Source organism: Poecilia latipinna, unplaced genomic scaffold, assembly GCF_001443285.1.
Source record: "Poecilia latipinna isolate Pla-1442-1.1 unplaced genomic scaffold, P_latipinna-1.0 Scaffold556, whole genome shotgun sequence".
NCBI lineage: Eukaryota > Metazoa > Chordata > Actinopteri > Cyprinodontiformes > Poeciliidae > Poecilia > Poecilia latipinna.
This window is the reverse complement of record NW_015113172.1, coordinates 293,206-320,025: the sequence shown is the minus strand read 5'-3', so window position 1 is coordinate 320,025 and position 26,820 is coordinate 293,206. Positions and strand designations below refer to the sequence as shown.

The window sequence follows — 26,820 nt, the reverse complement described above, 5'->3', positions numbered from 1 at the left end:
TCCTGTTGCTTGTCGACTAAAACGCTCCGTTTTGATGGGGCGGGTGAATCGCCTAAATCATAACTGTCAGGTTTTTTTTTTTTTTTTTTTTTTTTTTTTTGGGCGACCACCTCACTCCTTCACCCCTTCAGGCTGTCCCCCTCCTTCCCTTAACTCGTCTCCTCCCCACCCCTTCTTCTGTGTGCGCTAAGGACAGCAGGTCAAGGAGACAGTGATGAGGTACATATCAGTGTGAACCAGAATGTAGATTAGTACCTCTCCAGGCAGGGACACACACAAATATAGACACACACACACATGAACTCGCCATCCCTTCCTGCCTCTCCCTTTTTGCCATCCAGTGTTTATGTCTCTGTCTTTATCCCTGTGAAAGGTATCAGGCGGAGGTCAATAATGTGTTGAGCACTATTGATCTGTCCGGTAGGACCTACGGGTGAGCGAGGGTAAGAGGGAAATGGAGAGGTATGGATCAATGCTATTCTGTATAACCCATCTACATAACGCGCTCTGCCACCCAATCAGATCCCGAGTCTTTTGTTCTCTAATAGATTATTCATCAGCGTTTGGGATCTGTACAGTGGACGAAAAGCAAACACAACATGACGGTCCTCGCAGTGAGCCAAAGCCCAGGATTAGAAATGTCTGAGTTGTAGTTTTCTGCCTTAAGACGTAGACGTTCCAGTGCTAAACCAGCGCTGGGCGAGTTGGCTTTAACCAGTTCTACAAAAAGCTAAACACCGAGTCGAGACATTCTTAATCACAACGTCTGAGCCAGTAAATGTTTTATCATTTCTCTGTTGCATGCTGCATATTTGAGCTGAAATGGAGTGAAGATAATATTTAACCTACATAAGTCACAGTGTCACCAGGTTTCATATGGAGTATGAAATTTCATTGAAATACTTTAAAAAGTATGGGAAAGTATTTAGAAACTTTGTCCTTAACTTTGTTTAAAAGATCCATCCATCCATCCATCCATCCATCCATCCACTTGTTCATCTGTCTGTCAGTCCGATAACAAGGATGATAGAAAGCAGTTGCATTTGAGGAGGAAAAAATGTATGAATTACAATTTATATTATCAGCAACATTGCTGTTTATTAGTTTTCTAACTTCAAACATTTAATTCACCTGCCTGATGGCAGTACAGAGCTCACACAAAACCTCCTGTGGTTTGTGGTGATGTAGTTTTACTGTGGATATATTTTTTTTAAACAAATTTCTGATCAGCAGTGAGATCGTGATCAGATTTTAAGCTCTTAGCAGCATTATTGGATTCCTGCTGGTGATTTACTATATAAAAATCTATGGTAACCCACAGGTACGTGTTCTTGGTCCTAAACCGTTGACGTGTTTTTTTAAAGAATTCACAAAAATGAACTGAAACATATCCTGCTGTAATATCATCAGCAATCGGAATGCTTCGTTTCAGGTGTCATTGGCTTAAATGTGGTGTAATTGGCCGTTGCCATGGGGCACGATTTGTTTCTAGTACAGATGGGGTGTTTTTCTCACCCAGGCTACATCAAAAAGCAGCTCTGGGAAGATGTTCCCACTCGACGCTGTGACACAGCATCCGTGCAGCTCCGTAGGGTAAGGCCATTAAGATGCAGTTTACGGTTTAAACAGCGTAAATATTTCTAGGCATTTGAAAATGTGTCCCATGGGTTTTGTTGAACTACCTTTAGCTGCTTTAAATGAAAGGAATATATTCTCGTCAGTTGTGCTTTATGCCAAGCATTAAAGCTTCTTGACTGTGTGTTTCTTGCGCGGTTCTCAGCAGCCGACTTTCCCCGAACTTGACGGCAGGAAGAGAAATTATTCAACTTAACTTTTAAAATAAACTAATTGGTTTGTTATTAATGCCTCATTCCTCTACCTGCAGGTTTCTTTAGCATTAGAAGTCCTTGTTTACCTTCTGTGCTGACCGGACTTCCAATAGATTTACTTTCTGTATGAGTTACAGTTATTGCAAGCTACTCTTTTTCGTTATGAAAACAAAAAAGAAATCATATTGATGGCACAAAAATAAATATATAAAAAAAGTCTGCTGGCTCCTTTAGTATTTCCTCAGGCCAGTAGGTTTTGATAAAGCCCGACTGCATGCTAAATCTACGCTCCAATCTCGCTGGCGGCAGTCGCTCGGTCTCCACACTTTTTAGTTTGCATTCGGTTTAGGTTGTGCAAATGTGAAAGTGGATGTGAAGAATTATTACCAATGATGCTCCATAACAATAAGAAAAGATCTGCAAATTGACTCGAACGACAAAAAAATCATTTTTTTTTCTTCAAAACAATATCTGGGTTTTTCCTGCTAGTCCTCTTTTTTTTCTTCTTCTTTTTCTTTCTCACTCCTTTATCTCCAAACTCACTCTCTCTCTCCCTCCCTCTCTCTCCTGCATCTTCTTACTCTCTCTCTGCGCTCCTGGAGCGGGGGATGCCAGGGGGACAGAGTGCAGATAGGACCTGTCGCCATAGCAACAGCTTCTGCAAGCTGCTGACACCCTACTGTGGGGGTGGCGGGGGGATTGAGGGGGCTGAGAGGAGGAGCAGAAGAAAAGGTTGTGAGGGGGAGGCACAGTGTAACGGTCGGGGCACAAGAGGGGTTTGGGGTGGGGGCTGGGGGGGTCATTGATGGAGCAGAGGAAGCTGTACAGAGGACACAGGAAGAGTGGGGGAGTGTGTGTGTGAGGAGGCAAGGAGGCAGCGACCCTGCGTCTACCCCTGGGATTCAGTGCCCTGCTCATGTTCACAAGCAGAATTAGCATAATGACGGGGGGGGGGGGCGTTGTTTCAGTCTCTGTGTGTCGGTAACAGATAAAGGAAGAACGGAGAGTGTTTGCGTACATGTGTGTGCAATTAGACGGCAGTCCCGTCTTCCTGGCGTACAGTAGCATCACATGGACGCCGAGCGCTCTGGAGGTGTGCGTGCTGCCGGATCGGGGGTCTTGAACCCCCTCCGCCCTTCTGTTCTCGCCCGTAGCCTGCGGTCCTCCCCTGTCTGTCTCTCTGTACCGAGGGGCTGCACTTTATGAGCCTGTGATGCAACTCTTTGTGTGTCTGTGTGATTTTCCCGTTCATGTTTCTGAGTGCTGGTCTGATCTTTTGTTTTTGTTTTTTTCCCAGCTTGCTTATGTAAGCACTCTGAACATGTATTTTGTTTTACGCGTGTTGTCAAGAACACACTGTATCATGTGTAGCCTGCTAGCTGCTCCACATCTCTTTCTGTGGTTTGTATTATTACAGATTTTGCATCATCTTCAAGTCTGGAAAAATACTGAATTTGATTTTAGGTTGTTTTTTTGGGGGGGATGAGTATAAAATTAATATATTTATATTCACTGGTTTTATCATGTGTTCATTTGTTGACATGACCTTTTTGATTTAATAAAATCTCTCCTACCCAAATGTTTTTTGTTTTAAGAAAAGATGCTGATAAAGTGTTATCAGTCTGTTCTTCCTTTCCTTTTTCGTCTTCATTCCTTCCTAGCAGGTTCCATGTTTAAGTCCTGAGTAATGCAGAAATTTATTCTAAGTATTGGAGGTTATGTCTTTAAAAAAGACTGGTATACAGTCCAGATAAGTATGGACAAATCTGTAGGAAAACGGCTTTGTTATTTGACTCTAACAAAGGGAAACTGTTGTTGTTACACGAGTTAAGTTTACATTTAAACAAAGTCCTTAAATATTTTGCATGAACTGGTGCAACGCAGGTTTTGTGATTTCATGCCCAGTGCGCCGGCGTTGTGGAGCGGAGGGTGATTTAGCTGTCGTCTGTGTGTTTCAGAGCGCAGCGGCGGCGCCGAGCCCGGTGATGGGCAACATGCCCCCCAACGACGCCATGCCAGGTGGTCCCATACCTCCAGGTTTCTTCCAGGTATAACCCGCCTCCTCTCTGCCCACTTGTTACATTTTCAGCGTCTCTCATTCATCCCTCTGACCACTCTTCAGAAAAGATTACAAACAACTAAATAATAAAAAATTTAAAGGCAGTTTTGTTGTATGAAGACTAATTTGTCCACTGAACTTAATTTAACAAAATTGTTTTGTTTTACTGTCTGATACAGAAAATAACACATGGTTCTCTTTTTTTGTTTTTTTTTGTTTTTTATAAATATATAAATTCAAATCTGATAAGTGTGGCATGGACACACTTATCAGAGCACACTTGGCCCCTATTGATACTTTAAGATATGTAAAATAAAATCAAGTACAGCCATTACTTTCTGAAACCACCCTAATTATCTATTCCTGGAGTCAATAGAACATTTCTGCAGATGCTTCAGTGTTTTGAGATTGAGAAACAAAACAAAACTAAACCATATTTAGGTTATGAATCAACCTTCGAAGCTTTGAATATCTCACAGAGAACAATTTGTGTGCCTGTGTTTAGAGGTGCCAGATAAATGCAAAACACTAAACAGAGGTGTAAATGTTTCATGAAGTCGTTTTGATTTGTGAATATCTTTTATTGCTATTTGCAACGTTCTCAGTGAGCGTGGGAAGATGAGACACAAACTCAACAAAACATGTCTGTTTAAGCGGTTCACTGTAATTATTACTCAGGTTTGCAGTTCTGGGAGTTTTATTTACCTTCTGAGTAAATGAGGGCGATCGTTTATTCAAAACCAGCTAAGACTTACTCGACCCGACTCCGTCCATTCATCTGTGGCTCGGCTCTCACTCCATCGACGCTTCAACATCCCGTGTCCATCTCTCCGTTCCACCCATCCATCTCTGTTTCCGTCCCCTCTCTGACCCGTCCCAGCTCTGTAGCGCCAAACGGGGGCGGGGAGGGGTTTCCGTGTTGGAGAGCCTCTAAGAGCGAAGAGAAGGCAAGCACACAGATTGTGAGCGAGCACCCACAAACAAAAAAAAAACAACAAAAAAAACCACATGCTCTCACATCCTCTGCGAGGCTGCAGCGTGATGGACAGCGGTGGCATTTGGCAGGAGGCGCGATAAGGTAGCGGCGAAGAGTGGGAGCTAAAACGCGGGTGACACAATATAGGAGGGAGGAAGAAAATTAGAGTGGAAGAAGAGGAGGGAAATGTAAAAGATGGTTGCTCCCAGCACTGAGGCCTCACATCCTCGTGGTGCGCTCCCTTGTTGGTGGTGAGGAATAGTGAAAGCACGACTGTAAATAAGGAAGGAGGGGACGGGGGGGTGACGACGAGAGATGCGTGGAAGTGCTATTTTTACCGTCGGTGGGAGAGTGAGATTGGGCGCGGGTTTGTGTGTCTGTTGTGTTCAGGGGAACTTATTTTTCCAGAGAGCTGCTTTGCTTCACAACACATTATGCAGAATCTTGTTTCTGTTCTTATTAGTGCTGTGGTCAGTGGCACGTCTGACTCCATAAGGAAAAACATAAAGAGCATGTAGGAAGCGACACACCTACAAGTTAAGTGTTGCACGGGAGGCAAATCCTGTTTTATCACAATTCAAACAAGATCAAGGCGACAGCTATAAAGATTTCTTCCACCTTATAGTTTGAGAGGGGCTTTTGTGCCAGTAAGCTTTGAGCTTTGATCAGTTTGTTGCTTTGATAATTAAATATTTGATAATGGCAAGCTCTTACTTGTGTTTTTATTAAACATTAAGGGATCCCTTCACACATAACTTTGATTTAAATTAAATGTTTACACATTTGAAGGCCAGTTTAGCACATTGTTTTCTGAACAATATGCTTGTGCTTTTTTTTACAGAACAAATGCTCCTTATGGATTATTAAAAAGCATGACCATTTAAATTTCCTCCATATAGAGAAGCACTGACAACAGAGTTTTTTGTTGTAAGACTGTCATTTGTTTCCAACTCAAATTTCTGTTTAAGAGTAATATTACAAATATTTCAAAAGGTTTCTGAAATGCCATTTTTAGTCTTCATTGGTCATTATTTAAGTAAAATAAGAGCAGAGGCAACGTCACATGGTGTTAGGAAAAAAAAAGGTTTGACTTAAATTGTCATACACTTTTAAACTTTGCAAATTGTCTTTACTCTCTGTTAGCAATTAGTAGATTTAGCTTGGGTAGCATTATGCAAACAGCTTTGTGTGTATATTCCAGAAAATATGGTTTGTTTTACTATATTAAAACATTTCCAAATCCATTGATCCAGAATGTTGGCTTAATGGTCGAAAGGGTCAAATTGTACAATCTGGCCTCTCATTCGCCTTCCTGTTGTCTGCTGAAAGTCTTGCTCTCTCCTGTAGCCTACGTGAAACGCAGACCTGCCTTCTTACACACCTCCAATTTTAAACCTTTCACTTATAAAGAACAAAGTCAGCATTAAGTCTTCTTCTCTCAGTCACTGCGGCCGCACTGAACAGCACTAGCGCTAAGCGTGGTGTGTTCACTGGTTGGAGGAAAAACGGTTGGAACTGACTAGTCTTCAGGTCTGGGGTCTGAAAAACAACCAATTTTGGCCAATTTTAGATTTAATTGTAGAATTGAAACAAATGTTGCACAAATGAGCTTGTGTGTTTTCAGGAAGTTGATGGGATTTGAATCAAACATCAAATTAGAAACCAGTTTTGACCAGTAAAAGCCTGACTGGGGCTGCATTGGGCCTGAACGTTTAGCGTCGGCAACCAGTTTGTGTCATAAGGTAGAGAGATGGCACCATCTCATGTATTTAATATTATTTATGGGTCACATTTTTACAATTTGTTTCATTTGAGAATGGAGTCTGGAAAACGTCTAGAACTTACTTTTCGTGTTTTCCAGCTTGAAACGCGTCGCTTATTAACACCTAATTATTTTTTTTTTGCTAATGTCAATGCACTTTTGCACCAAGCATTTGCATAACCAGTGCAAGAAACAACCTGCTTCAAGTGACAGTGTTATAATTGGAGACATTTGTTGGTAAAATGCCATTTTTGTAATTGAAGTCCTCAGCAATTGACCTAAATCCACGTTTCTGCTTGGCTGAAAACCACCGTGTGTTTAAGAAAACTGACCCTACTCGCAACATTCATTCATTTTTGTTTTAATATGTTGAGGCACTGACCTCTTCAGGAAAGTCTCATTAGGCAATGATAGTAAAACGATGCAGTATTTACAATCTTTACTGGATGTTGCCATCTTTCTGTCTCCTCTTATTCTCGCACCGTCGTCTAAGTCCAGTGTGCTTAGAGACAGAAGAGATGATCTGTCTGATCTGCAAATGTAGCAGCTTACAGTCTGTTTTGGTCCTCTGAAGAATTGATGTCAGGGATCATAGATCCATTGCGAAGCACATCGTAAATAAAATGAGTGCTGTCCAATCGGGGCTCATCTTTAACTCATTCACTGATGAGACACAAGATTTAAACTGAGCACAACAGAAAAGGAGAGAATACGAGACAACTGCAGACCTTCTACGAAATAACTGAGCAAGGAGAGCAATAATCAGCGAAGCAGTCAAGAGGAACCTGGTAACTCTGGCGGAGCTGCAGAGATCCACAGCTCAGGTGGGATAACATGTTGACAGTGTAAGTCATAGACATAACAAATCTGGCCACTTTGGAGGATTTGGTAAGCAGATAGTTGTTGAAAGCTGTAATTAACCCCATTTTCAGTTTAACGTAGCAAACATGGAAGAATGCGCTCTGGTTAGACTAGACTGAAACTTTTTGTGGCTGCATGAAAAACCCATGCTGAGTGGTAGAAAACCCTGAAAAAAAAAAAAAAAAGATTTCCCACTGTGAAATATATTGGCAGATGCATCATACAGGGATTACTCAAACAAAATAAGATAAAAACTTTCAAAAGCATGTGTCCATCCACTGCTATGTGGAGCTCACACATAAAACCTCGTCTGGTTGTGAAATGAGAACTTTTTGCACTGTACCATTTCTGATGATACCTTTAAGAGCCCAAGCAGTGGATGTTGCTTTGAGACGTATGTCACAACAGGTTACTCTGAACTAGTTATTCTCTGGCTAACTTTGAGCGCACAAACTCCCAGACGCTCTCCGGTAGCCGACGCGTTGCCTCTCTCTCTCTCTCTCTCTTTTTCTCTCTCTCTCTCTCTCTCTCTCTCTGTGTGTGTCCGGATGTCTTGGAGGGAAAGGTGGAAAATTCCACTTGCTATTTGTGAATCTGCCACTCATTGTTTAGGAGGGGAGAGCGGGGAAAGGGGGGGGGGAAGTAAAACATTGAACTTCACTGAAGAGGGTGTCGCGTAGTGACGTATTTATCAGAGGTTTTTAACCTCCTGTCCCGGGTGGAGAAGTCAGCGGTATGATCGTATTTGTGTGTTGGCACCGGAACTCGACTCTGTCATGAAGTAGGTTTCCAGAAATGCTTCTGTATTTTTGTTTTGTTTATTTTGTTTGTGGTCGGCGTTCTCTCCGGTTGCGAGTCTGTGCCTCTGCTTGGCTTGTTGTGGTAAGCCTTTGATAACACTGCCCCCGTGTGGTTGGAAGTAGAACAGTCGCGGGACATAAGGTAGTGGAAATGATCAGCGCTTGTGGTGTAACAGGGTCACTTTAAGGCCGTGTATAAAGATGATATTTGTCAATTAGTTTTGGAGTGTTGATTCCCCCCCCAACCCCCCCCCCCCAAAAAATAAAAATAAGCAGCATTTTCCTCTCAACGTCCTCCTCCAACGAAAACGCTCCCTCCAGACTCCCTCCCAACATGGTTTTCCTCTCTTCTGTGACTCTGATCGGGTTCTTCCTCCAGGTGTGAACCCCACATTCTGGCCCCTCCCCTCTCTGATATCGCTCTTCTTTCTTAAAGGGACCGCCCGGCTCTCAGCAGTCCCCTCACGCACAGCCCCCCCCACACAACCCCAGCAACCCCATGATGGGACCCCATGGCCAGGTAAGAAGCAGCAAACACTTTCTCTCAAACACCCCGTCATTCCCTGACCCACACACTCCAGCTTCTCTCTTCCCATTTGCTACCTGCACTCTGTCCTCCGACCACCCTTGAGTCCTCCAAGAGCTACATTTGTTCAGGCTAACTCCCCACTAAAGGAAGCCCCCTGCAGTTATGAGCTCCTTTTTTTTTTTTTTAAATAAAATAAATAATTAAAAAAAGAAAAGCCAAGCATCCAGAGGCAGGCAGCAGGGCAGGCTCCTCTCGAAGGCCGAGAATCGGCTGTCCCCGTGCGGGATGAATAATTCACTCCTTGCCCCTCCCCCGGAGCAGCTTGTGGGGGGTTGCACACTTATCTGCTCCAGCCTGAACACACACAAACAAGCGCACACACCTCTCCCCTCCCCCTCACTTACTTCTTCTTGCATCTTATAAATAAAACAGCAGACAAGCAAAATTAACAATCGCATACATATCCAGCAGTTTCCTACTGAGTTTTTGGTCATCGACATGTAGGGAGTTCAGCCGCCACGTCTCAGCTACAGCGGCTGCAGACGCCGCTGTGGAGGTGAAGCTAGGCTTTAGCCCATTAACTGCGGCGGCTCGGCTTTTCATTCTTGTGGTTTCCAGTTTCTTTCTTGTGTGCGAGGGAGTGTGGGCACGCTTCCGCTAAGGGTTTTGAACCGTGTCGTTGGCCCGAGGTGTCTCGCCGAGTCGGCTTACCGGGAAGGGAAGTGTTTCGCACACCCGCACTCGAAACGAGCTTTCAGTCCATCTTGTTGGGTATAAAATGCACTTTATAAAGTTTATACCGCACAAGCTCATGCCAAGGATGTTTTTCCTTTTCGGTTCCACGTCGGACGTGCTGCTGATTCTGCAGTTTTCCGATGTTGTCATCCATTTTCCAGCCGCGCTGTGTCCATCTGTGTGTTCTCAGTGCTTCCTCTGTTTGAGTGCTTTTGGATTTATCAATAATAGAAATGTCATTTTCTCTGTGTCTCTTCCCCACCGCCCTTGTTTTTTTCCCCTCTTTTCTGTCTTCCGCTTTTGTTTTCTTTTTTTTCCTGGTCCCTTTAGCCTTTCATGTCGCCGCGGTATCCAGGTGGTCCACGCCCCTCACTCCGAATGCCAAATCAGGTAATCGCCTGTTTGGATCAAATTTCCATTAAATGAACTATGTGTGTGTAATTATGTTGTTGAGTTTCCGTTTCTGCTCTCTTCCCAGCCTGGGGGAATCCCCGGATCGCAGCCTCTCCTGCCAAACAGTTTGGACCCAACAAGACCGCAAGGTAAGGCTGAAGAACCTCCTCTAGCTTCCCTTTTCTGTCCGAAGGTGTTCCTCAGGGATTCTCTCTTGTGTCGCTCTCATTTATTTTAACCGGAGAGAGAAAACACTAACTTTTGATGCTGACAATACTGTGGTCAACATCCATCAGTCTACTCTTCTGTAGACTTTCTGCCTTGTAGTTTATGTATTCACATTTAAAATCCTAGTCTTTAGGGCTTCAACCAGTTGCAACAACGTTTTAAATATTTCTGAAATCACCTCAATAGCTAGCTGAATCTAACCTTTAAACAATGCAGATTTTAAAATGGCACATTTGTTAATCTTCTAAGTATTTTTTTGGCCTTTTTAACTAAATGGTGGGTGTGTTTGACTCGAGGAGGAGTGTGTTGTGATTTTGGCGGTAGATTAGACCTTCTGGAGTCTAGAGGCCTGCAGCTCATGGGATTACGGCAGAGCGATGTCTGTTGCATTGCTGACTTAATTCCTGATTTTAGGAGATGAGACATATGTGCCTGTGTGTTTATGGTGTGACTCTGGTTCTGTTCTTCTTTCTGCCAGGACATCCTAACATGGGTGGACCAATGAGAATGAATCCTCCCAGAGGAATGGCCATGGGCCCACAGGTACAAATAAAGGAAAATGGAGGCTTTTTTTTCTCCTTTTAGACTGATTCAAATGTGTTTTGATTTTTCTGACATTTTTTTATGTCCTGTTTCTTAGAACTACGGAGGCATGAGGCCTCCTCCAAACTCCATGGGGGGTCCCATGCCAGGAATGAACATGTAAGTCCGGTGAATTACCCTCTCATTAGTTCACAGGTACCTCAGTCAGCCTGTAGTTGCTCTTCTCCTCCTTTGAGTAGCAGCAGAAAAGCAGTGCCTCCCCTCCTCCACCTGTTGCTGCCACTGCAGTTCAACAGCTGAAAGAAAGTTGCTGCACTTTGGGTTACTTTCTTTGAAATGGATCATTCACACCACATTGGCCGTTTCATAAAGAATAAATAAACAGTCAGTTTGCATTTGGCACAACCTGCATTTACAAAGCAGTTCAGATACGACAGGATGATCCTGCACTGATCCCTGTTGGAGGAAATCCAGCTCACAAACATAAGTATCTTACAAATAAAGTATATATTCCATAATTTAGATCAAGAGTACTTCTACATATTCTAAACTGAGCATACAAATACTCCTAAGTGACTTTATGACTCCAATGAAATAAACTGTTAACAGAAGTAGGATTATTAATCTGCATGTACAGACACTTCATGAGCTACACAAACAACCAACATATCATCAGCCGGTCTTTCCTTCAGCATGAATTTCTGCAGAGTTTTCCAGGTTTTCAGATTATCGGAGGAGTGTCACGGATCAGCCGTAAACTAAACACAATTCATCTTGAAACCTGGTTTTTGCTTTTCTGATTTGAAGCACAATTTGGACGCAGTAAGCACATTGACTTTGACGCTAGAATATTTGAGCAAGTTGAAAATCTACAGATGCTGAAATGCTTGGTTAATTTATTTTAAAACATAAACTGCTTCTGGGTCCACAATATTTTGCTTTAATATTCTATTGTCCTTTATCGTTGCATGAAAATGGACTAGAGATTGTTTTGTCTAAGACAGTTGCAGATTATGACTTCTCTTAATGCGGTAACAGTTGCATGTTTTCTTCTAGTTAGTCTTTCATCGTCATCTCAGGTGTTTTCTCCTTCTGACCAACTTTTTCTACACATTTTCCTCTTTTTGTCTTTTCCTCAGGGGTCCTGGAGGAAGGGGGCCATGGCCAGGACCTAATGCTAACTCAGTGAGTCCATATTTTATATGTAAAATATGATGACTGCAACTGAGTCCAAACAGGCCCAGCTTCCCCTTTCAGTCACAGCTAAAACTATTTTAGCTAAAAGAAGATTTCTCTTTTCAAAATGTTCCCAGTTCAGTCACAACTTCAGCTATTTTTAGGTCTATTCACAGATTTTCAGTTGAAATGATGTTTGGTCTTTGACTAGGCCATTCTGTGCTTCATTTTGAACAATCCCATGAGACTCTGACCGTATGTTTGAGGTTGCTGTCCTGCTCGGACCTAATCCTCCTCTCCTTGAGAGCATAGAACAAGTTTTTCTTCCATATTTGCCCGGCATTTAACGTAACTCTGACCATGCAGCCACCACCGTGCTTCAGTATGCTTCACGCAGAGCTCTGAATGTAGTTTAGTTTTGCAGCGAGCCGAACTCGCATCATTTCAACAGGTTTAATTGTCAGAGTAAAGTGGGGCTAAATACAAATGCACACTGTACAGGTTTTTACTGTAAGTTGGCTCTGACCACTGTTCCCTCTGCAGATAGCTTACTCCTCATCATCACCAGGAAACTATGTGGTGAGTCAAACTGTAAATAAAGCCACTTTATTAAGACATGTTCTCTGCTTATGTGACTTGTAAACCTTTAATTTTGTTTCCCAGGGTCCACCGGGTGGAGGAGGGCCTCCTGGAACTCCCATCATGCCCAGCCCAGGTGGTGCGTCACCCAACTACGTCCCCTGTCACAAACTCTCATCTGTCTCTCTCAGTTCATTTCCTCACTTAACAATCTTCATTTTCTCTGTTCGCCACCAACTGCTATTGTTCGTTTCTCATTTTCCCCGTCTTGCATTGTCTTTATTTTGATCCTTTATCCTTCACTCCATTAAATCCTTTTTTTAAATTATTATTATTTTTGTGTGTGTGACGTCATCATTTAAATAACTTGTCATTAATGTAGTTGCGTTATTTTTCCTAGATTCAACCAACTCCAGTGAAAACATCTACACAATGATGAATCCTATCGGACCTGGAGGCAACAGACCCAATGTGAGTTTTTTGTTGCAGAATCAATTATTTGTGGCAAAGGTGAAAATGTAAATGTTGCTCTAACTGCATTAGTGTTGAGAAACGCTTGGATTAACCCGGGGAGTCTGAATTAAATCACTTCAGCTTTGCCTCCAAAGATTACAATTATACCTACGAGTCCGCAGAGAGAAAAAATGATCTCAAGTCATTCATAATTCCCTCTCACCAGTTCCCTATGGGACCGGGGCCTGATGGGCCAATGGGAGCTATGGGAGCCATGGAGCCACATCACATGAATGGATCACTAGGTGGGTTGAGACACAGTGGGACTTGGCGACTCGCATAACTTTTTTTTTTTTATTATTATTATTTCTTTCTGAAAGTACTCAGATCTGTGCTTTACATCCTCAGGGTCTGGGGATATGGATGGGTTGCCAAAGGTGAGTAAACATCTTCTTTAAGCGTTTCCTCTGTGCTCCAGCGGCGCTTCAGTCAGACCTTGTGTTATTCCTGTTTCGACCCTCTCTCTCGCTTTCTCTCCCACCAGAGCTCTCCTAACAATATGGGAGGCATGAACAATCCTCCCGGGACGCCGCGGGACGACGGCGAAATGGGCGGCAACTTTTTGAACCCATTCCAAAGCGAAAGTGTAAGTGGAGTGGAGCGTGTTGGCGACATTTCACACCCTTTAACGGTTTGTCCTCTCAATCCTGACATAAACCAGTGGAAGAATGCAAGCAGAGGGTTTGAATGATTGAAATTTAGGAGTGAAATAAAGTGCTAATATGTCCCTATTATAGTAATTTAAGAGAAACTTTTTTTTTTTTATAGAAATCTCAGTTTTACAGACTTTATTTTTTCTTTGTATGTATTTTTACACTGTCTATGTTTTCTGAAGTTCAAAACCAACAAGGTAAATCAAATCAAAGTTGAATCAAACCCTTTTGGGACATTTTAAAGCAGCCTGGATTCATGGGCATGAGGCCGTATTTATTTTAATGATTCATTTGGACTGTTCTTCTTTTAGAGTGGAATGAATTGTAAAGCAGCTTCAGTGAATCTTAAAACGCAAATCAGAAACTAGAATTAAATCGACCAATCCAGGAGCACCAATATTTTTCCTGAGTGCTGATTGGTTGAACCCCCAAGAGCATCCAAGGAAGACTGCAGATGCTGGTTTCTGTGGTAGCACTAATACAAATTTTAACTTTGTGTTTGAACTATTAAAATATGCCATTAAAAGTGTTTATAGAGGGAGTTTCAAGTATCTGTGGTTTTTAGTTATTCTCTGTGGTTGTGAACCCCAATTCCTCTGAATACTAGGAGAACACTGTTGAGTCGAGGTCTTCCTCATTCCAGAAACTTGGGACTGACAGTGTCAGCCCCTCAGCATAACGCTGCCCACACCGTGCTTAACATTTGCACCATTATATTTCACAGCCTCACCTTCCTCCTTCAGATTTTTCTGAACTTCTTTTGTCGTTATGACTGAATAGCTTAGTTTTTCGTAGCCCTGCTGAGGACGACAGACGGTGCTGACTCTCTCCAGCGTGGCGGGGATGAGTGAAGTTAAACAGCTTTAGTTTTAAAACTTATTTAAAATGTTTGTTCCATTAAAATGAATCATTAAAAGCTCTTAAGTTGTTAACACTCAGTCCATGATGAGTGAATATTAAGATCTGAACTCGAACAGGAATCCATACCTACTGTAAAAAATGAATCTTAATTGTGAGATTTTTGGTTCCCTGCGTATCAAACTCAAACATGGCTGTTGGATATCTGGGCCTCAAGATCCAAAATAGACTCATTTTAGAATCAATCTCTTTGTAAATCTCAAATATTTTCTAGATTTAAGCTTCTTTTTAAGCTGAACTTTACATGTTGGGACGCAGCACTCTAAATTTTGTCTTTAGCGACAACGAAACTCACTTTTATCCACGTTGACTCCTTGTAAGAGCTTGTGTTCTGCTTGCATTGTGGCCGCTTACTAATCTCTTAAAACTTCATTCTGTGCCCTCTGTATGTGATGTGATTATAGCCGATTGATTGAACTGTATCTGAAACTCAAAGCAAACACCTTGGTTCTGGTTAAAATGGCGTAGCGGGCGGGAGTTGATGGGTTTGGTTCCCTGCGTTGTGTAAAATTTGTGACGCTCTCTTACCCTCGACCTGCAGAGCCACGGGGTTCACGGGACGGCAACAAGCTGAGCTCAGATAAAAGGCTGCAGCGCTGCTGTCAACTAAAAACAAAACGCGTCTGATTCGCTGTTGGAGCTATCGGGTCGTTCTCCGCATCGAGCCGGGTTCCTGTGTCAGGGTTCCTCCCAGTCTTTTTGGCAATCTAATAAATGTTGTAGCCTAACAGGAATTGCAGCTAGTGAACTGTAGTTAGTGCTGTTATAAAAGGCTTTTTTTTTTCTGTTTTAGAAACAGAATAAAGATATCAGGAATCATAAAGAGGTGCTTTATAGAATCTATTGCCCCTTTTCCACTGGCCTACATGTTTTTGCGAATACCAATTCATTCCAAATGAACATCTGAAAAAAGCAGGGAGGACAAAAAGTGCCTATTTATCTCACTCTCCGAGTAGAGGCCAACTTCAGGAGATTTGTGGGAAATTCAGGAACTGAAATCCAAATGGTTAAACATCTGGTGCTCAAATATCCAGGATGGTCTGAAAACTAGTCGTTTTGTAAATTTGAGTCTGGGAAATTGAGAAAGGAAGCCGTTCTGGAACCCCGACCTGAGAGCGCCGCTGTAAAGCGTGCTTTATCTCTGGAAGCAGTTTGACCTCCCTTCCTGTTTGTCGAAGACAACAGAAACATGACAGCGCTGACTGATGGAGTCTGTTGTATAAGCAGCCTGACTCAGACCTCAAGTCTGTGCTTCCTGCAGCTCTGCAGGCCTGGGTCTGAGTGCCCTCTAGTGTTTAATCGTTGTCGGTGATATCTCCACTCATTTCTGCCCTCCTCCTCCCCCCTTCCCCTCTCTCTCTTTTCAGTATTCACCCAACATGACGATGAGTGTGTGATTTTCTTTTTTTTTTTCTTTTTAATCTTTCTCCCCCAATTTTTTGTGACTCTGCACCTGATTTTTTTTTTTGATTTTTTTTTTTTTAAATCATTTTCTTCAATCCTAACTTGACCCTCGGACTGACCCGCCTCCCCTCATCGCACACACACACCTTTTCTCCCCTTGGCCCCCCTCCCTCCTGACGGCATCCGTCCTCCACCGCCCCCAACCCGCCCTCCGTCTTTCCTCTCCTCCCTTCGGGAACTGCTGCGGCCACGCAGCCTTCCGGGAGCGCCCTGGAGCATGCTGGAACTCTAATTAAGACGGGCCCTCCCGGAGCGTGCAAAATGGCCGCCGGCGTGAACAGGAAGCAGTCGCAGGGCAGCAGGAAGGGCCTCCTCTCAGACTCCGGCCCCAGCCTCCCCAGCTTTCTCTCGGGGTCCAGACAATGAGCGAGGGGATGGAGGAGACCGGAGCGCGCCGCCGTCCCTCCTGGACTCTCTTTGCAGCTGCTGAGAATCTCATCAACCACAATGTTGGATTTTTTTTTTTATTTATTTTTTTTTCCGTCTTTACTGGTTTTTGTTTTTGCTCCCAACAGATTCCACGGAGGGCCCTCGATGTCCCTACAACATTGTTTTTTGTTTTTTTTTCTCTGTACGTGTACATTTGTAACAGAGTTGTTGTGATGATCAGTGAACATGTTTTTCCAAAATTCTTTTGTGTATGTAATGTATCATTGCTATTTTTATTTTAATTGTATTATTATTATGATATTGCTATTATTTTAAGATTAAGGTTTTTCTTTTCATTTGTTTTTAGGGGCACACTGTTTAAATGAAAACAGCACATGTGCACACACACACACGAGTCTCAAATACAGATTCCTCTCATTTAGAATATCGTTGGAAAGTTAATTCATATCAGAAATTCAATTCAAAATGTTAAATTAATCAGAGTTGAATGTTGTAAGTGTATATTTAAGTTAGTGGTTATAGCTGAAGGCTGATGAAAATGCAAAATGCGGTTTCCAACAAAATTTGAATGAAAACATCAAAAAAAAAAAAAAAGTTACTGAAAAGTTTGTCCACTCATTATATGCACTCAGTACTTGACCTGGGCTCCTTTTGCATTAATTTATGCATCGTTAGATTCACTGCAGGGGTTCAAGTCATGCAAGTTTACCAGCTCAGACTGCACAAAAACAAAAAGAAATGTGCTGCTGAGCAACAGTGCAGCATTTGTTCTGTTGGCTTTGTGTCGGCTTGATGAATGCGACAGCTGTACTCCATGTTGGTGCATGCAATCATGCATTAGCACTTTTTTTTTTTTCTTCCACCCAGTTTTCCATTGACATGCTTACAGCAGCAGGGTGCTTGATTGCCGTCAGGTCAGAGGTCGCCATCTTAGCAGAAGCTGCATTTTGGATTTTTTGTTGGCCGTCGACCTTGATCAGCTGGATAAATATATCACTCTGTCAGTTTCACATTTTGAATTTAAACACTGAAGTAAATGTTTTGATGATATTCAGACTCGCTGAGAAGCACCTGTAATTTGCTGCGCGTCACATGGCTTTCTGTGAGCACACTGCCCCCTGCTGGTGGGATTTGATTTCGTCCATTACGGTACCTATTGAGCATTTTTGAAAACATCCAGATCTTTTTACTCCCTTGCTCACCAGCAGCATCTCTGCCTCCTGCTTTTGTAACTTTGCTGCAGTAAAAAAAAAATAATAATAATAATAATAATAATGCACAGCTCTATTTATTTATGTACTTTTAATTTGTTTATAAATCCTTTTCTTTCTTTTTGTTTTCTTTTCGTTTTTGTAAGTGTCATCTCTGTTTTTGTCGTCGATTGCAGAATTGGTAGCAACTGTATAAATCTGCAGATGCGCTCAGCAGAGTCCTCCATCTGAGCCCGAAAGGTTCTGTCCACGCCACTCCACCCCACCTTCCTCTGCCAGTATTGCGATCCTGTTTGTCCGCCTGTGCTGTTTTGGAGCTTGCTTTGCTGAAAGGAAGGTTTGGGAGCCCCAAATCTCTGCTCCGTTGACTAAAAGAGCGACGTCCCTCCTCCTCCTCCTCTTCCTCCTCTTCCATCCTTCTCCCTTTATTCTCATCTCTCCATCAGGCTGGCATTCTTACACAAACACCACTTTTCCCCCTCTCCTTCACTTCTGAATTTTTTTTTGTACAACTCTCCATGTTTTTTTTTTTCAATTTGTTCTGTTGTTTTTGTTTTTTTTTTCTTTTTGTAAATACTGTAAAATGCATTTTGATATCATTGACATGTTTTGATATTTCAAATCACAACTGAACAGTTGATCAGTAGCGTGCTGATTCAGGCAAACGGTGTACTTTTAACCAGAAATGATATGAAACTTAAAAACCGGAGCTGCTATAGACGATTATGCTATTTCACCTCACAACCCTTATTTACGTGGGGGGTTTGGGGGGGCCTCTCTGTGCTGCAACTGAGCAGGACAAAAGGAGGGAAATTACCTGTAGTTAGTTCTGGGATAACTCATCGACACGTGTTTTAAACATGATGCATTTGAGGTGACTACAGAAAAATACAAAGTAAGAAATTTGTTTTCTTCTTTCTTTTTTTTTCTTTTCTTTCTTTTTTGCAATTTTTGGCAGAATTTTCAAAGACCAGGTGCAAAAACAAATGACACGTGGTCTCGGATGCACTGCAGCTCAGCTTCTTTTGACTCGACAACAAAAAAACAAACAAACAAAGCAGGGCACACAGGACACTGGCTCTCAGTCCAGCACACCGGAGATCAGAGTACATACTTTACTATGAAGGATTTTCTAATCTATTTAAAATCAGGCAAGAGAAACGTTTGTGGAAGCAAGAGGAAGGAAGGAGAGAGAAAAAAAAAAGCCACATGGACATATTTGTTGCTAAGATGAGGTAGAGAAAGTGCATCAACATGCGTTTTCTCCCGTGTACTTTAATACTGTTGTATAAAATGCAGTCCGACTTCTCTTTCTGTCCTGTAAGCAAAGCCGTCACAATGTTGATCATTACTGTATTTCTATCGTGCTGATGTATAATACTGTAACATTAAGGAATGGGGAGGGTTAAGACAGGACTTTGGGGCAGAATTGGGAGTAAAGATTTTTTTTTTTTTTTTTCTGTTCGGTTCCTCATTATTTCCTCCTGATGACAAAGCAGTATTGAATATAAGGCAGGAAGTTGCTTTGTATATCATGTTAGGGTAGTTTCAGATCCTAAATGTCTTGTGTAGTTAAAAAAAAAAGAGGTTCCTTCGTATGTTTCTTTATATTGTAAAGTTACTTTAGACAAAAAAAAAAGTTGCTTATTGAAAAAAAAAGGTTGGAAATCTACATCGATGCTGATTAAATGTACTTTATTTTATTGTTTTGTTTTAATTTCCATCAACTTGTCGGTCGTTTTTGCCTGTGTCCCTCTTGTTGTAGATACATATTAAAAAGAAATAAAATGACTTCACTCCTTTTGCCATGAACACTAGCTCCTATGTTCCTTCTAAATTTGAAACCAGAACATTTTTCTTCTCAAATATTTTTCCATTAGGCTACAAAACGACATTCAAAAACACACAGACTGAGTGAAAAGATGTTAACTAGTTTTGCGGCTAGTCTTTACATCTACTTCATAGAAGGTGAAACTCATTCAGATCAAGAACTGATACAAAATAATGCAGGAAGCTGCAGATGTGGCTGGACTCGACACTTATTTAAATAAAATAAAACCAGACCGCAAACCTATAGCTTCACAGTTTCAGAAGTCCAAATTATTTTGTTCCAACTGCGCCGAGTGGCGACGCGGTGACCTCCCGCTCCTCTCCCTGTGACTGAAGCCAGCAGGAGCGAACAGAGAGGAGGCCTGGGGCAGCAGAGGGAGCAGGGCCGCTCTGGCAGAGGTCGGGGGAGAGGAGGAGCAGGGCGGGCGCGGCTGAAACCAGGACACGCGTCTGCTGCTTCCTGCAGGTAAAACGTTAGCTGGCACCTGCAGGTGAGGGTCCGGTTGCTTCGTTAAGGGCGGGAGGTGAAGGGGAGGATTGACCGCAGCGACAGAGGGGAGGGTGTTCCTGCGGAGATAAAAGCGACGGGATGAGCAGGCTGAAAGCTTCGTGTCTGACCCTCCTGGTGACAGAATCCTCTTGGGAACACCGCCGTCTGATTTAGTTGTAACCGAGTCCTTACTCCAGCATTTACGAATGTCCCCGGTAAACCCAGCATCCGGTCTGCGCGCCACGTCTACGTCCTCGTCTCCACATTCTCCCTGCACCTCTCCTTCCTCCTCGAGGTTCCTCTCCCTCATTCCCCGTTCATAAGCCCTCTGCAGGGAGTCCAGGTTGTTGATGGCCAACCACGGTTCAGACGACACCCTCTGTCTGGAAGCCGGACCCCTACATGGACTTGACTGACTCAGCTCGAACGACGAGCGTCTGCTGCCGCTTCCGTGTTTGCCTGCTGGACATAAACGAACAGAAAAGCCCGAGTCAGAGTCATTACTAAATGATGCTATTTCTACAATTCCAAAATTACACTCTTGTCTTTCTTCCAGGAACAATCTGACCAAACACTGGCGTTTAGTTGATGTAGTTTCTTGCAAGATTCAAAGCTAGAAATTCACATCCAAGGGACATTTCTACGTTGCAACTTGGAAATTACCCAGCATTCATGGAATTAGTCTGAACCAACTTTGAATGCAGTTGCGATTTGAAATTTCCTGGCTAAGAATTTTGCAGACAGAGAAATTTAAAAGGAAACTTTCTTCTGAGGGCATTTGCTAAATGTTAGCCATTCCTAACCCAGTGTTGATGCGAGGCTGATTGATTATAGCAAAGTTCTCGTCTTCTAGCTGTAGATTTTAGATTAAATAATTGTGAGGTAGTTCACCTTTACCAGCCAAACAACCCAGCAGTATGAAGCTACCACCACCATGCCTGACAGTGGCTACAGAGTTACTGGAATTAAAAGCGTTATTTTGACCCGTCCAATAACATTTCTCGTCAGCTAGCTGGTTCTGCCTTTATTACATCTGATTGTAAACCATCTCTCCAGATGACTTTAGACTTCTCCAGATGGAAAGCTGCCAATTTTAGGCAAATGTCTTGTCTTTCATCTGAGGCCAGTTAACTGAGACCTGAAGATGCGCAACCAGTTCTAATGATTTTAACCAATTTCTGACAGGAGGATAGATCAAATGTTTTTTTTTTTTTGTTTTTTGTTTTTTAAATCCTCACTTGTTCCTCTGAAGTTGAAGATGTTTCCCCCCTCAGGCGAGCTTGGCGAGCCCGTCTTCAGGATGATGTCGGACGGGGACATGCAGGACACGGGGGAGGAGTCCGGAGACGGGGGGACGTTCAGGTACCTCCTGGTCACTGGGCCTCTGTTCGCACCCGTCTCCGTAGCAATGATGATGATGTCACGACCTTTGGCCCGGCAAGCGTCTATTAGCACCTGAAATAAAAGTGCGGCATGAATCATCTGTGGTACTCTTATATCTTCTTTTTAGGATTTTTCTCTATTTTTTTTTTTTTTTTCCCGTTGGGATAATAACCTGCACTGTGGGTTGGTGCTGTGCGTTGATGGCGTAGACCAAAGCTGAGGCTCCAGAGCCGTCCTCTATGCACGGGTCAGCTCCTGCAGCCACCAGGGCGGACGCCACCGGAGCGCCCGCTCTCTGCATACAGGTGTACATCAGAGGAGTGCGACCCTCCTGGTCCTGTGCGTTGGGATCTGCCTGATTGTAGGTGATGCTGTTTAAATATTTCTGAAATTCAAACTTTAGCTGATCTAAATGTCGTTTGCTTCATCTTCCCACCATAAAAAAAAAAAAAACAACAAAAAAAAAAAAAAAAAAAAAAAAAAAAACTTTACCAAGTATTTTGGCCTAGTTTCTAGTGCAAGTATGTTGGTACACTTGAAATAAAAAAAATAAAATTAAAAATACTAACTTATAAGTAACTTTTCAGCAACATATAAGCTTGTTTTGAGACAGTATTTCCTTAATATTGATGTAAAAAGTACTAGTTGGAAGTGAAATAATCTTCTAGTGGAACAACAAACGTTTCCATATTCCTCTGGGAGATTATTTCACTTATACCCAACACTCCTTCATCAACATTAAGGAATTATTCACTTTAAACAAGCTCATATATGTCAACGCTGAGAAGCTACTTATAAGTTAGTTTTGTTCAAACGGACTAAGATATATGCACAAGAAACTAGACCAAAAAGTACTTAGCAGGATTTTGTGTTTTTGCTGTGAAAACCGTCACACTGCCGTCGCGCATGTGTTTTCGTGAAAGGGGAAGTATTTGTCACCACAGTTTGACCTTATTCTGCAGCAGGAATCTCAGGAGTTTCACACTCTCCTTCCCGGCTGGCTCTCCTCTCAGGGCCTTGCAGGCAGCCAAGAGGGGCGTCTCTCCTCTCTGGTTGCTCCCGTTCACCTGAGCCCCGCCTTCCACGAGGAGGCGGACCAGACGAAGCTTCCCGCAGGAGGCTGCGCTGATGAGGGGGCTGGAGTCTGTCAGAGGATCCCCCATTTGCCCTGAGAGGCAAAACAAAGTCAGGCAGGCTGCATTTTAGTCGCTGACCCGCTGAGAAGTTTGCTCTTCATCAGCGTGAATGTCGTAATCGTGTTGGCGCTTTCGATGGTCCCATTGGAATTGGTCTGAAAATGCAGGATATGCAACTCGAATTGAACGCAAAAGCTTTTTTTTTAATTACAAAGATTTCAAATGATGCATAGTCAAACAAATGCGTGCAACACCACCAACAGAAACGGATGTTTGGGGGGGGGAAGTGAAATTTGCAATTCATCAACAAGCTTCTGGCTCCACATTCGACCAATCTTCTGATCTAAGACGATGGAAATCATTTATATTTGTTGGTGTCCAGCAATAAACAATTACTTTTAGGAATAGTCTGTAAATTTCTAGATCTAAATGTCTTCACAAAGAAGTTTTTTGCAGTCAAGGGAGACCAAAAAAAAAAAAAAAGGGTATTTGGGAAGGATTGTATTTTTGTTGTCTTTTTGTATATTTTTCGTCACCCGCTAAAACGTCCTAAATTGAAATATAAGTTGAGAACAAAGATGGAGAAAGACATCGGTTGATGTGTATTAAATTAACAAAAAGCACGTCACTTACCTTATGGTTCTTTTTGCTGTCAGTTCAGCCGGAAAGAAATCATTTCACACCGAAGTCGTTGTTAATCCTTTGAAACATTTGCCTTTGTTTTGTTTTTAGAAGAAGAAGAAGCGCCTTCATGCGTCGCTGCGATCTGCAGAGGGAAAAGTGAGTTTCCCTCAGCAGCCTCCCTCCCACCTGCTCTCCTGCTCCCTGTTGGCGCAGGACAGGTTCGGCTCAGGGCGGGCGTTCAAAGTCACAAACGGTTTCCAGCCCAAAATGTCACCTGTCGCAAACACAGCATCACAAAGAGCCAGAGGGCCTTTGATATGAGTCAGCTTTGAACGGCTCTCATCTGCCCTGCGACCACCGTCTGTGTTCAAACAGACGCAGGGGAAAAAGACAAAAGCAAACAAAAACCCCTCGGCATGCACAGGCTCTCTGTTCAACTCTCAGCAGTTCATTAAAACTGTCTGCTGCTGCTGCTTTGGAGTTGATCATTTTCAGTGATTCAGCTCCAAAAGTGAAACTCAAGATTCCTGAAACAAAGAGTGGAATATTTTAGGGGTTTGTTTCTGTTATTTATTTATTTATTTATTTATTTAATAAATGTGGCTTGCAGGATTCAGAAAAAATCCTCAGACAACTGATTTGTGGATATTGGGCAAATACTATGTTATGAAATCTCAGATATTCCAGAAGTCACAGTTCTTTTTAAAGCATCAACATCAGTATATCTGACAAATCTTTTGAATACCATCAGCTTAAAGCTATTATCCTGAAAAAAAATCAGTGACATACTCCTTCAGTGACTGACTGCTGCATCCCAGGTGCACAAAGGAGCATTATAGCAGGTCCTTCTTCCCAGCAGCTGTACGACTATAACCATCACTTGCTGTTATTTTTATGTCTTTCCCATTTGTTTTAAACGTCTGTCTTTTGTACGCTTCTTAAAATACCCTATGCAGATGCAGATTTTTTGCATGATTTTTTTAAAGTAAATATAGCGTATATCTAATAATTCCATAGCATTTTATGCCGTAAATCTGCCCTCATTGTACAGTCTCATTTCCTACTTTCTGTTTTTATTTTAGCTCAATTTAGTTAATTTACATACCAACAGATCACAACACATGACAGCTGAAGGCCCTTTAATGTACATTTTTACCTAGATGTGAAAGTACATTCTTCTACTTGGCTGTCACTTTACTGCTGCTATACCTGATTTTCTCACTGAAGGACAATAAAGAATATTTCACTTTAACCTGTCCACAAAACAGGACGATGTAGGTCTGAATATTTACAAAGAAAACATGCATAATGTTGTGCATTTTTGTTTTATTTAACCTCTGCGGAGTTTATTGCTACCTCCATTAGCCCCACCACAACCTGCAGAATCGATGACTGCGATACATTTATGGCTTTCCTAAAAGAATGTGACTCCTTCTACGGCTACTATGAGACCAGAAAGAGAGCTTATGCAGCATTCTCATTCCCAGGTCTCCTCGCTGCTAGTTAGCTCCATGTTTAAGAATCAATCTTAAGATGCTTTTAGTCACTTTTGAAGCCATTAAAGGTCTTAGGAGGAACAAAAACCCTCAGTGGTGCATAATTTTCCTCAAAAAAAGGCAAAAAGCCTTTCTGAAGACTCTTTCCCAGGGGAGGCCATTGATGTTTTTAAAAGCAAATTTGAGATTGATCTTTGTGGTTTAGGGTTTTGTTTGATTTTAGGTAATTATGATAAACTGCTCAGCACTGTTTGGCTTTATACTGATTACATTTTTAATGTACTTTATTTTCTGTAATTTTCATGATTTACTCACTTTTCTCCTATTTTAGTTCATTTCCATCTCATTTATTTTTTAAATTAATTAATTGTTAACCTCTGTTAACAATGCATCTTTGTACATTTCTTCTTTTTAAATCCATACTTGTTGAACACACTAATTATTTTTTATATATCTGTTTGGTCATAGATGCTGCCTTATGTATCTAGCTTATGTAAATCACTTTGCGTTCCCCATTAATTGCTTGAAAAATGCTCTGTAAACAAAGATTGACTGGCTGCTGGTCGGGAGCACTAAAACAGAAAATTTAAACCATAACACAGTCCTGTATGTCCCATTTCTAACCTATCTATACTAGCAGTGTAATACAGCAAATCACATTTACAGCATCTATATCCTAGATAACTCTGATTAGGTTTGCACTGCACTTCCTTCTACTCCTACTTCGCCACGTAAACACACCCATGTGCATTTATATAACATAGCTTTAGTCCTCAAGACAAGTATGTCACTGACATATAATTGCAGTTCAACTGGTTTTATCAGTGTGGCTCAGACAGTCTTGTACTCTTTTACCACCATCCCTTCAGCACAGACAGGATTTAGCCTTTTTTTCTCTCTTTTTTTTTGTTCTGCCTTTCAAGCATATTTTTTCCCCCCACAAAGAAACACAATAATACTGAATGAATAAGTGCCTCATCCTGAAAGTTGCAGCTGTCTGTAATAAACCAGGTTGGAGCACATCGTCATTGTTTTTGTTATTTCACAATTACAACAGTTTCATGATGTGGCCTTTATGTAATTCTGGCATTAAGAGGGTTTAAATGCTGAAACTGTGAAGCTGTAAAAACATGGTCTCTTCTCAGACTGGTTGGAAAACTACTTTCCTATGTAATTATTTGACAAGCTCTTTTAAATGGATGTTTATAACTCAGTCTTTTTTTTTTTCCTGTCGCATAAGCACCATCTAGAATTCCTTTACTTGCAGTTATCATCAGAGTTGCCACAGACATCCCGCTTCCATTAAATATGTGTTTTGCTAATGGCTCTACGGTGCATCTATAGGACTTTTGCCTCGATGTCAGGAGGTATGATAGATACTGTCGCATATTTCCACAAACTTTGCATATTTCTGCAAAAAAAAAAATAATAATTTGATTTTGGAAGAAACTAACGAAAAAACTTCTTTTCTCCATTCAATATATAATTTCATACATGTGGCAGGGATGCACATCCAGCTCATGTTGTGAAATAAAACAATGTATTTTGTAAAATATGTATCTTTGAATAAACTGATTAAAGTTTTACGTACTGTACGTGTTAATTACCTAACCGGGGGCATCGTCACAAACTATTGACTACAAACAAAGCTTGTCATTTGCACCGCAGTACATTCTTTATTGACCTGTACTTCTGGACAGCGTAAGCTATTTGAAAATGAGTGTTGTGTCATTAGTTGTGACTTATGACAGTGAAGTTGGAAACTTATTTGTAGCTTACAGTGTATTAAAGGATTAATGCACTGGTTTTGGAGGAGGAACCTGGTCTGCATTTGATCACCTTTAGTTCAAAATCTAGGATTCTCGGACTGGTTAAATCTGTATTTTTCACTAAAAAGTTTAATTTTTATCAAGTTGAGATTTATTAAACTTGAAGTTGTTTAGTTTGTTTTTATTTATTGACATATACTAATAGATCTAAAGATTAATATCTATATCTAAATATTTCTTTATATATCTGCCTTTAGCGGTCTAATGATGGAAGACCACCCTCATGGCCAGTGGTTTGAATTGTATCTTATTACGGCCTGCCATAGCCCTTCGCAAACATGAGTCTCCCCCGTTACCTCATGTAAAGGACCATTAGCATAGCGAGACGAGGACGAGAAACCCAACATAATATGGCAAGCCATTTTAACATAAATTCGGTTTTACCGCCCTTACATTCCAGATATCTCAAATTG

At 41.8% G+C, this 26,820-nt stretch overlaps 2 protein-coding genes across 6 annotated transcripts in view; one reads left to right on the top strand and one right to left on the bottom strand.

Annotated features, from left to right (window-relative positions):
- Window positions 1-16,236, top strand: part of LOC106953026 (single-stranded DNA-binding protein 3) — a 43,914-nt gene extending 27,678 nt beyond the window's left edge. Inside the window, exons 5-18 of one of the 3 annotated variants that reach the window (XM_015041522.1) lie at window positions 3,788-3,877; window positions 8,724-8,807; window positions 9,882-9,941; window positions 10,030-10,093; window positions 10,651-10,715; window positions 10,813-10,874; window positions 11,855-11,900; window positions 12,435-12,470; window positions 12,555-12,606; window positions 12,871-12,941; window positions 13,150-13,228; window positions 13,332-13,360; window positions 13,468-13,569; window positions 15,922-16,236. In XM_015041522.1, coding sequence (XP_014897008.1) covers window positions 3,788-3,877; window positions 8,724-8,807; window positions 9,882-9,941; window positions 10,030-10,093; window positions 10,651-10,715; window positions 10,813-10,874; window positions 11,855-11,900; window positions 12,435-12,470; window positions 12,555-12,606; window positions 12,871-12,941; window positions 13,150-13,228; window positions 13,332-13,360; window positions 13,468-13,569; window positions 15,922-15,951 — 870 coding nt within the window. In that variant the 3' untranslated portion in view covers window positions 15,952-16,236. Of the gene's footprint in view, window positions 1-3,787; window positions 3,878-8,723; window positions 8,808-9,881; window positions 9,942-10,029; window positions 10,094-10,650; window positions 10,716-10,812; window positions 10,875-11,854; window positions 11,901-12,434; window positions 12,471-12,554; window positions 12,610-12,870; window positions 12,942-13,149; window positions 13,229-13,331; window positions 13,361-13,467; window positions 13,570-15,921 lie in introns of all 3 variants that reach the window. The other 2 variants (XM_015041521.1, XM_015041523.1) reach the window with 2 other exon arrangements.
- A 3,049-nt stretch (window positions 16,237-19,285) lies between these two features.
- LOC106953025 (ankyrin repeat domain-containing protein 34B) lies at window positions 19,286-26,119 on the bottom strand. Of its 3 annotated transcripts, none has more exons than XM_015041518.1 (5): window positions 23,092-26,119; window positions 22,273-22,490; window positions 21,495-21,677; window positions 21,178-21,394; window positions 19,286-20,401 (listed from the first exon to the last, which is right to left on the bottom strand). In XM_015041518.1, exons 2-5 carry the CDS (start codon window positions 22,483-22,485, stop codon window positions 19,707-19,709), a joined length of 1,308 nt encoding a protein of 435 aa, XP_014897004.1. In that variant the 5' UTR covers window positions 22,486-22,490; window positions 23,092-26,119; the 3' UTR covers window positions 19,286-19,706. The 3 variants fall into 3 exon arrangements, with proteins under 3 accessions (XP_014897004.1, XP_014897005.1, XP_014897006.1); XM_015041519.1 differs by having other exon boundaries at window positions 19,286-20,398; XM_015041520.1 differs by lacking the exon at window positions 23,092-26,119 and having other exon boundaries at window positions 21,495-21,673; window positions 22,273-22,359.
- Window positions 26,120-26,820: the final 701 nt, after the last annotated feature.

Coding starts and splice junctions, on each gene's coding strand:
- LOC106953025 (XM_015041518.1), bottom strand. CDS start 22,485: ATGGGGGATCCTCTGACAGACTCCAGCCCCCTCATCAGCGCAGCCTCC. Junction 21,395..21,494: donor AGCACCAACCCACAGTGCAG/GTTATTATCCCA, acceptor CTTTTATTTCAG/GTGCTAATAGACGCTTGCCG. Junction 20,402..21,177: donor CTTCAACTTCAGAGGAACAA/GTGAGGATTTAA, acceptor GTTTATGTCCAG/CAGGCAAACACGGAAGCGGC.